The following is an 11,090-nucleotide window of genomic DNA, read 5'->3' as shown; positions in this document are numbered from 1 at the left end:
TTTCCCAACAATTGAGATGCAGAATGGCTTCAGAAGCATCTATATAAAACAAGAGAGTGTAAGTCTGGTGTGATATGAGAGCTACTATCCATAACAGTGCACATTATGAAGAATGAATTGACACTGAATTATGTGATTGCCCAATCAGAATCAAGTGTTCTAGAAAGCAACATCAGTCTAAAAAAATGTGGGTTATTTCTAAAGCTGTTGCAATAAAAACATTTAAGAAATCAATCCTGAGATGGAATCAACTAAATCCATAAATCAATTCTGAGCTTTTTATTACCAGCAGCTAACACTATATGCTTTACAAACAGCTATTTTACAATTCCTTACAAATACTTTGTTAAAATAATCACTAATAAAATTTTAAGGAAACGTTTAAGCCAATTATAACAGTTTTCATTTTGAGCTGTGTTTACATTAATCTCATGATATAAAAAGCCAAATTACGGCTCATTTCAACTGAGTGGTAAGATTCAGTATAATATAGCGTATTTCAGATTCCACTGTTAAAAGTACAAAGAAATAACGAACCGTACCATACCACTTTTTTGTGACCTTTTCATAAAGGTACCCAACGCAACAGTATCATACCAAAATTGTCACCAACATGTGCAACAAGATAAAGGAACAACAACACAGGAAGCGCCAATCTTAAATACAACGTCGAAACACAACATCATACTAATACAATGGCGGTAGGCAGCAACAAACCATCCTCAACCAAAGTGTGTCTTCTTATGGCAAACAACCACATGCTGAGAAGCAAGAGCAGAATCTGCTTTATGTCCTCTATTGTTGTTTATGGGGCCATTACAGCTTTCTTATTTGAGCGAGAATAACTTTGTTTTGATCTTTTTGGCGTACGCACCACTTACCAGGTAAGAGTACTGTAAGCAGTGGAAACACAAGCCTAATCTGGGTGACTTGTTCTGAACTGTACTGTACTGAACCACACCACTCAGTGGAAACAAGACATTACATAACTCAGCCTGATGTATGTTGATGTATACTTTTGCATCAAGCACATGCGTATGGTCCGAAACAGCCTTCGTGTGGTTGCATAGCCCTCACCGAGGCCGTCACTGACACTGACTCGCACCTCTCAAAAAATTTAACTACACGTCGCACATAGTGCAAGCTCTGTGATTGGTCGGCTTGGTAGCACTCACTAATGATGGCGGGGGATAGAGCCATGTGAGCCTGATGGAACAAGTGTTTACAAGCGTCGAATTCTGTGAAGTAGCTATAGATGGAAACTGCTGTTTTGTGTTTTATTTTCTGCCTCAGAATGACCAGGTTTTAGCTACTTGTACATTAAGGTAGCATTTAGAAAAAATAAAATACCAGCAAAGAAACTCGACAGAGGAACCTTAAAAACATACTGCCAGCTATTGTTTCAGAAGTGTTATTGCAGAGCAACACAAACAGCTCGCAGAAGTGTAAATGCACAGCAACGCACAAGGCATGCACCGTGGGTCACGGCGATCACTCAATACAGAAGTATAAACCAGCCTTCACACAGACCGCAGGTTGAGCACCCTCCTGCTGGTCTCACTAACACCACTTCCAACAGCAACCTAGTTTTCCCATGTGGTCTCCAATCCAGTTACTGTCCAGGCTCAGCCCTACTTGGCTTCAGTGAGTAACCAGTCTTGGGCTGCAGGGTGATACAGCTGTGGCATAAATGTCCTCCATGATTAAAAAAATCATGTCAGTATTCAGTGTAAATGAGGTATGGGTATTCCAGAATCAATAGCAGTCTGTAACGGCTACCAATGGAGGAAACTGATGAAGACTTTGAGCATGAAATGTACAGTAAGTGCACATGTGCCTTTGATGCCGCTCCGTCTTTGCCCAAAGGACCCACAATTTTAGCCACCTCGGTGAGAGAAAGTGTGATTGCCAAGGTGAAAAAAACAATGAAAGGGGAAAAGGAAGGGGAAACAGAAGTTAGTGTCTGTGGGAAATGAAATGAGCAGCTGTATTTTAAAAGCGTGATGCATCAATAGATTCTACGGAAACTCTGATAATTGTCAGTTTGTGAGTTTAACATGAGGTCATGCCAAGTCACGTCAACATTACACGCAATATAACTCACTGTGTGCAGTTTTTGTCATTCGCTATTGACAATCACTCTCTGTGCATGCTCTAACAAATATTCGAGGAACAATTTATCTTCACTTATGCAATGTATGTTCAGCCATTTTCATTTTCATCTCAATGGGAGCTGTATTAGGAATGCATGACTTTAATGCAGTCACAGCTGGAACACAGAACACACCAAAGCCATTATAGGAATTTTCTTGTACTGATGGATGATTTGAGCAAGAATGACACATCAGAAGAATATGGTTTAGTTGACGCATGCTGTAATAATATTTGAATAGTGCTCAACAGCAACCTTGAACAGTCTTTTTTATTTCTACTGGGGAAATGTAGCTAGTTACAAGCTGTACTTTAACAGAAAAACATTTCTCCACTGCTCATAAGAGAACAGAATGAAACTGAGCACAACCTTTGCATCATATTAGCATGCAACTATTCCTGTTTGTAGTCGATTTTGAATTGTGCAATTTTAGGGTGCCACTTTATGATTTATGAGTGAAAAAAGCTTTTGTTGTTTATTATTTTGAAATATGTAAAACTTTTCTCTGGCAATATAGCTATATATTGCAAGCATACCTGAAACTTTCAAGCAGAAATCTGTTTTTTAAAACGTAGCCTGTAAACAACTGGTAAACTACCAGAAAGATGAGACTTTTCTGCTGTATTTATGATGTCCATAAATATGTGTTCACTTATTTACAACAGCATTCCCTTTGTAGAAGAAGAAAGACAAAGCCGTGTTATGATCAGTGCAGTCTGATGATCCATGAACAAATGGTTGTTATTAATGAATCAACAAATGCAGTGAAACAAATCTGATGATTGAACAAGTGATTCTTTTGAGCTGGATCTGAATGACCAAATATAGAGTGACAAATGCTGTTTGATTCTTGAACAAATGATGGCTATGTTCATAATTAATCAAAAATTACATTTACAGTGTGATGATGGGAGTCGATTCTTGAACAGTTTTTTAATTAATTAAATATCTAAACCAATGCAGTCTGATTTTTTTTAATAATTGACTTTTATGAGATGGTTGTTTTTAATTAATCAAACATATGGAGTACAACCAGTGCAGAACAATTGAGTCTTATCCCATCAAACCATTTTTGGTTACTCAGAATGTTGTATTTTGGTTAGCAATGAAAATTTCCATTATGTAAACATAATGTTCTCTTTTGGTGAAAAGTTTAGTTTTGTGTGTTTTCTTTAGAGTTGTTACAGGAAAACTTCCCTGCAATTGCTCTGGAAAGGTACATTTTTGGTTACCAAAACAAATAGTCCCCTACAGCGGCCGAGAGAACTTAGCGTGCTGCAATTTAGGAATACACCTGCAATTACAAAAAATGCCAGCAAACTTTAAAAAGAACTTCATTAGTTTGACAGCACACATGCTGCAAATCGTCACAATGCAAACACATTTAATAAAAAAAAAACGCACTCTATTTTCTCACAACACAAACAATGTACGAAAACACTCTGCATTTTCTTACAATACACCGGGAAAACGGCACAGGACATCAACATGATGCCAGATTGAAGTTGTACTCCAACATCGTGGGACTTTGCATTTTGTTTGGAAATGAAAATCAGTTTAATGTCAGAACCCAATGTCAGTCCGACGTCAATGTCCATCATTGGACAGACATTGCAGTTTGGTCACTTTCCAACGCAACTTAAAAACAACAAAATATCAGCATCTAATGTTACAGCTTGACATTGTGTGGACGTTATTAATATGATGTCGATCAGAAGTTGGATTTTGTTTGCCATACCTGATGAATATCAATATGAACGTGATCAATATGACGTTGGTTTAAGATGTTGGCTCGACATTGGATTTTGGTCAGTTTCTAACACAACCTAAAATCAACAAAATAACAATGTTACTTTATGCCGTTATTAAATGTCAAAATAACACCGTCTTTAGGTGCTGGCGGCCTAAATTTAACCTAATATTAATGTCTTATCACATTATGTGTCAGCTGGGACGTTAAGCTCTCTCTGCCACCATAGACTCCAGAGCATTTTCTTATAACTAAATGGGTAATGGGAACCAAACAAGAACCATCCCAGCGGGCACCTTGACGCCAAAAAGACATTAAAAACACATCTAAAAATGCAAATCAATATGATGTCAATTGATAACATTAATGTCAATTAACACATCAAAAATAGCTTACAGGACTGTAATTCATTTTTGATATATGTTTTAATGCCAATTTTAACTTGATGGCGTAGGGATAAAACTAAATAAAACTTTTTTATTGTAATACTTTTTGTATCAATGTGTGGATATCAAATAAACGTCAAGGTTTTTACATCAAATCAATGACTTTTTTTTTTACATCAATGTTACTTTGATGTCGTTTTGACGTCAAGGTCCCCGCTGGGACACAGGAACATTAGAGGAACATTCTGTTTTCGTCAGTTGTTCGAAACACTTCTATTAGGAACCAAATTTCCCCATTAATCCCACTCAGTGGCTAGTTAAGTCATTTCCATCTCAAAAAGGATCCAACAACTTTTTCATGTGCCATGTCAGGATCTTGAGACTTCATTTGTTTTCGTTGAAACTAACATTTTACTCTTCTCTCATTTTCGATATTTATTTAACTCTTAGCCTTTCGAAGATTTACTCCAAAGCAGCTACTAAACTGAACTCATGTTTCTCTTCACTGTTTTATTGACCGACATGAGACGTGACCCTCAGCTCTGGAGTGACGCTCGCGCGCGTGGAGTCTGAAAGGAAAGCAGCTCACAGACCGTGAAGTGAACACACGGAGACGGACGCGCTCATGATGAGAACAGCCCGTCCAATTATCCGTGTGCCCCCTTTGGACACTCCCTTCTCACTTCACTGCTTACTCAACCACGAAATCCAGCGCTGGATTCCAAGATACTGTTCGCATGGAGCTTTAAAACTGGACAGAGGCATGAAAGCCCAGAAGAGGAGTCGGAGAGAGGCGAGCTCGTTCGTTTGGTGTCATGATTAACGTCCCGTTTTCGCTCGTTTGCTCCTGAGATCATCTAGAAAACAAGTCAAGTGGTCCTGACCTACCTGATGAGGAGCAGCGAGAACAGCAGATCCCACAAAGTAGTAAGTGCGTAGCCTAATGTACAATTAATTCGATTGTTTATCATGTGTTGCACAGTAAATTTGGCACGATATTTAACCCATTGAAAGCCAAAGTAAGGTTCAGGGGGGACACCACATATGATTGTTTATAAATCCAGTCAAAAGAATAAGTAAATTTTCAATAGTACTTTCCTCATTATTATGGTTTGTCAATGTTTTACAGTGCTGAAAAGAATTGGTGATCTTGTGACATGGTGATCAATTCAAAACAATCAATCAATAAATAAACTAATTGCTTAACTAGCTGGATGTGGTTAAAATGAATTACACATGTAGATTTCTTCAATACAAACTTGAGACAATTTTCAGTTTTAAATCAAGACATTTTCTAAAATCAGTCAAATTTTGGCATGACTGGTTACCTTAAAATTATTTATTGTTGAAGCATTCTCCAAATAAAAATGATTTGAAAAAATATGTAAAGAAATCATCTGGTGACAATAAATAATAATTAAAAATAATCTGTAAATTTTTAATAGCTAATTTTTGTGGTTTAGTTAGAGTAAACTCCACATAATTAAATTTGTTCAAGACAAATCTACAATAAATAATTAATTTGTAAAGAATAATATTTTCTAAAAGTTTATTTTTAAATGTTTAGAAAGTAAAATCTAGAATTCAGTGTTGTTTAAAAAGAAAAAGGTAAGTAACAGGTAAAATAGTGCAAGATCACACTTGTTACGATGGTGATGACTCTTAGATTGGCTTCTGCAGGCTCTGAACTGTAACCTTTCAATGACCAGTGCAGTTTCTGTTTCACAGCACTACACCACCCACAGCTTTGACAAGTTTCCAGATTTGTAGGAGGATTATAACTGAAGTCACATCTATCAGTAGTGCAATATATCATGCCTTACGTGCCTACTACAACATCAAAAATAATAAATAAACCCTTTAACAGGCCCTCTAAGAAGCAATAAAAACAATTTATTTGATTCAGTAGTGTTTCTGACAGTATTTTATGTCAGTATATATATATTTTTTTAGTTCTAATGATATGCACAAAATGTCAACCGGGTGATTACAATGCCTGTTAATGTTACAATCACTTGTCTCACTGATATAGTTTCAAGATATTTCTTTTGAAATCCAATTTTATGGCATCAAAAGAACATTAAAAAATTATTAAGAAGATTTATTCGATGGGGTCTGCATGGGTTAAAGCTTCTGATGTTCCCTGGAAACGAATGAAAAAAGTGCACCTGGAAGCCTCTGGGGATTCAGTAACTAACAGATCATTAATAAGCATTGAGGCCTGAATTATGCACAGAGGGAAAATCTGCAGCTCTAATTTAGTGCTGAAAGTTGCGTTGCCTTGCATAACGTAGGCTGGTCCACACGCTGCATACTGGACACTAGTGAGGAGAACATTACGTTCACTAGCACTAGTTTGTTAGAGAGGTTTTCACACTTGGCTTTAACACTGCAGAAGTCGGTGGAGAAGGACTCAAAATAATACACTCGCTGATAAAGCATCGGGTTTCACTGCTCTGCGGACAAAAAAAGAGCATTCCTAAAATAAATAGGCTTTGGAACAAATCATAAAAATGTTTCTTTATTAAATGTGAAAAATGTTTTAATAACCTAAAGAACCAGTTTCCACTACAAATTCACTATTTAATATTTCTAAGCAATGTTTAAGGTTCTAATGAAGCCATTAATGCTGATAAAGAACATTTATTTTAGGAGTGTATTTAAAAAAAAAGGTTTAATTTTGGATTGTTGAAGTAAGTTTTAAATAAACATACTTTTTTCCTTGCAAAAATTGCATTTTATTTACTATTACATTCCATTTAGGGCTGCACAATGTATCGTTTCAGCATCGATATCACAATGTGTGCATCCGCAATATAGTCACATCGCAGGATCTTCAATGTTGAGTTGGGATTATAGCTGATTATAATCAATGCAGAGTTGAATTATAGTGGAGTAAAAGTTTATCATCTGCATGCATTTTTAAAGAGATAGTTCACCCAAAAAGTAAACTTTACTCACTGTTTTCAGACATTTCTGAGTTTCTTTTTTATGTTAAAGAGAAAAAGAAGACATTTTAATAACTAATAAAGACTTGAGACAAGTGAAGGGTGAGTAAATAGTGTCAATTTTCATTTTTGGGTGAACTTTCACTTTAGAGCCTGTGACTGTATGAACATTTCAACATTTCAGAGTTTAAAGCAGAGATGCCAAAGTTGGCCAATGGTAACCTTTGATTTGGCCCACTATCTAATCTGAGAATAAAGGGAGAATGATGGGTTTGCTTTAGAGATCAGCATTGTTTATGTTTTTCATTTATTCATTTATTTTCTTGTCGGCTTAGTCCCTTTATTAATCCGGGGTCGCCACAGCGGAATGAACCGCCAATTTATCCAGCACATTTTTACGCAGCGGATGCCCTTCCAGCCGCAACCCATCTCTGGGAAACATCCACACACACATTTACACACACACTTATACACTACGGACAATTTAGCTTACCCAATTCACCTGTACCGCATGTCTTTGGACTGTGGGGGAAACCGGAGCACCCGGAGGAAACCCACGCAAACACAGGGAGAACATGCAAACTCCACACAGACACGCCAACTGAGCAGAGGATTGAACCAGCAACCTTCTTGCTGTGAGGCAACAGCACTACTTACTGCGCCACTGCGTTGCCTGTTTATGTTTTTATTGCAATAAATTATAATTTAAAAAGTTAGTTTAAATATTATATCATAAGTTAGTAATTTACACATGGCAACTTTGATGTAATTTATTTTGGCATATTTATTTTTGGCCCACAGCTCGCAAAGATATTTGGTTTTTGTCCCATCATGTGAAAAAGTTTGGGCACCCTAGGTTTAAAGCAATAGATTTTAGTGTTTGTAACTTTATTAAAGTTTGCATTATATACAATAAAGGCTATGCAGTGTTGATTGTTTAATATTTATATCTAAATACTGTTAGACTCTCCAGAAAACTTTCATTCACTTTTATTTTTGCTATATTTCATTTATCTACGCTTGTAAGTTATTTGTTGCATATTATTCGAGATCCAATCCCCTACAATATCACCCCAACCAATCTAAAATGAAGAATTCTTTACAAATAAAGCTATATTCACATTGCAATATATATCGCAGAAATACAAAATTTCACAATGTCAGATATTTCTAATGTGGGTCATTCCCACAATTCGTTGTCATTTGTGTCCCCTTGACATTATATGGTACAGAATATTTAAAAATGATACAGGGCACATCATGGTGCAAACCATAATAAAAATTCTAATTTAAAATAATTGTTTTATTTGCAATTTTCAGTATTTCACTATTTTATCTGTATAAAATATGTAATATTCCTTGTATTTCACTTGGGTATTTTGACGATTGAGACATATGACATTTTAATGTGACATTGAAAATGTTGCTGTTTTTTCATGATAAATCAAAAACTATAATTTTGTTATTAATAATCTAATGAGGGTGTGACAAACAAGTTGCCTTCATTCCTATTGTAAAGTCCATCCTGTTACTCCACTCTTCAACCTGTCAACTATGTAGTTTTTTCATATTAATTAAATATTACACACGCTTTTCTGGTTACTTGCATCCAAAGAACTGACAAAACTAAGTCACTTAAAAACGGGATTTAGTTGCATTGCAGTGTCTTTTTTATACTAAATGAAATACATTCAATTTAGAATAAATTATAACAAGTCTTTGTTATATAAATCTTGTTTAGTAATACCTTTTAAAAATTACTATTGCAGAGTAAAGTGATGGAAATTTTAGCTCTTAGAAAATATAAATATTACAGTAACTAATTATTTTAAACACCTTTATGAAAATGTTCTGTAAAAGGGGGAACATTTGGCCTGAGGTACATGTGAAAATTCTATAAATTTTATTAAAAAATGCTAAACTTTAATATCCTAAGCTGGACCATTATATTTTACTTATAGTTACTTATAGAATCAGTTGAAGTGATAAAATCTTGGAAAATGTAAAAAATTTTCAGGGAAAGTTACTACCCTGTAATGGCACCGAATAGTAGAAATGACCTATATCGTGCAGCCCTAATTTCATTTATTTGTATTCAATGTTAACATTTGCAAGTCATTTTTCAGTGTGAAATGATGAATCTTTAATAAGATTCCTCTCAAATAGCCTAAAACAATGCCTAAAAGAAATCCTATGAAAATATGATACACAATATTTCCTTTGAGCAAACTCTAAATGCTCAGTGACTTTGATTCCAGAAAACAAGAAATATTTTTGAACCATGAATCTATATCCAAGAACTAAACCAAATTCATCACTGTTTTAAAACCCAGCAGCTGTCAGTGCCTTTCACCACTGCTATTATTTATTAATGCTTCCATGTAAACACATGAATGTGTTTTAGGCCATGCACAAAGACATAGCAAAACACAACTATAAACATCTAGAAATAAAGCCAGTCTCTTTAAACGCCAATACTAGCATGTTTATAGAACTACTAAAGCCCCATTAACAATAATTTCTTTTAAATTTATTAACCACTATGTTTTACAGCCCGTATCTTTCTCTCTCTCTCTCTCCCTCTCCCCCTTTGTTCCCCCCAGTGGCTGCACCTGATCTTTTAGATCCTAAATCAGCCACGCACAACACCAAACCACGGCTGTCATTCTCCTCCAAGCCCATCGTGTACAACTCTGGAGATGATTGTGAGAGCATAACCACCGTAATGAAGTGGAAAACAGTGCTGGCCATCTTCCTGCTGGTGGTCCTGTACCTGATCATCGGTGCCACTGTGTTCAAAGCACTGGAACAGCCTGAGGAGGGCTTGCAGAAGTATCGCATCATCCAGGAGAAGATCGACTTTCTCTCAATGCACACCTGTGTCAACACCTCGGAGCTGGAGGATCTGGTCAAGGTACAGACAGACTCCAATCGCTTCAAATTTGTTTGTATGGTTAAAAATAGCCTGGATATTGATTTGAAGGGTATAGACTGCAGGACGTTGGATGAATAGAGTAATCTTTGGCGAAATCAATATAGGCTCTGAAGTTGGCAGAAACGGGGTGAATTCTGATTTATTGGAGACTGAAAAAATTACTGATTGGCTGAGGGAGATGTTGGTCTGTTTTTGAAATATGAGGCAATTCTTGAAATAAGAGGGAAATCATAAACATACTCAACAATCTGGTCTGTTTGGAATATACAGCAATGGAAACATGAAAAAATCACTTGAAAATGATCAGATTGTCTGGGTTTATATGGGTTTATTAAGTTGAGCAATGCGGTTATATTTGTTTTATTCTACGTGGTCTGGTAACAATTCTGAAGTTTAAAAAAAATTGATTATGTCTAAAATTAATTTAGTATGTCTGAAAACATGGCACTTTTGTGTTATATTAATTTTTACATTTGAAGAATGCCATCAAGTAACTGTTAATTGTAAATTTTCAAGTAACTGTGTTTCTCAGTGGGGTCTTGATGCAGACTAGGTGTAGTTGCAAGGCGAGCTGCATGCAGTGCTTTTAATGCGCACCCTTAACCCTACCCCTCACACTGATGCCACTAGCTCCATTAAGTGCATTGTGTCTGACATTGGAAGTGTGAGATTTTCAGTTTCATCTTGCAAATCCAAGTCTGCATCCAGATACTGTTGGTATTTCTAGCTAATTTAACAAAGGTGTGAATTCCGGGGGGATTCTTCTTTCTAATTATTGTTTTGAATCCCCCTAAAGCACATCATAAAAGCCAGATGTTTTGAAGGCTCAGCCATTTAAATAGAGAGTTTGCCCTGTTTTGTATATTTAATAACAATTTTAATAATTAAAGTATTATATAATATAAATACACATTTGTTC

At 35.9% G+C, this 11,090-nt stretch overlaps 1 protein-coding gene across 2 annotated transcripts in view; it reads left to right on the top strand.

The window, feature by feature from the left end:
- Positions 1–4,862: 4,862 nt before the first annotated feature.
- kcnk2a (potassium channel, subfamily K, member 2a) overlaps positions 4,863–11,090 on the top strand; it is a 41,285-nt gene continuing 35,057 nt past the window's right edge. The window contains exons 1-2 of one of the 2 annotated variants that reach the window (XM_068214612.2): positions 4,863–5,215; positions 9,840–10,150. In XM_068214612.2, the coding sequence (XP_068070713.1) occupies position 5,215; positions 9,840–10,150 (312 nt within the window). In that variant the 5' untranslated portion in view covers positions 4,863–5,214. Of the gene's footprint in view, positions 5,220–9,839; positions 10,151–11,090 lie in introns of both variants that reach the window. The other variant, XM_021467447.3, reaches the window with a different exon arrangement.

Source organism: Danio rerio, chromosome 17, assembly GCF_049306965.1.
Source record: "Danio rerio strain Tuebingen ecotype United States chromosome 17, GRCz12tu, whole genome shotgun sequence".
NCBI classification, from domain to species: Eukaryota; Metazoa; Chordata; class Actinopteri; order Cypriniformes; family Danionidae; genus Danio; species Danio rerio.
The sequence above is the reverse complement of the archived record's forward strand: the minus strand, read 5'-3'. Positions and strand labels throughout refer to the sequence as shown.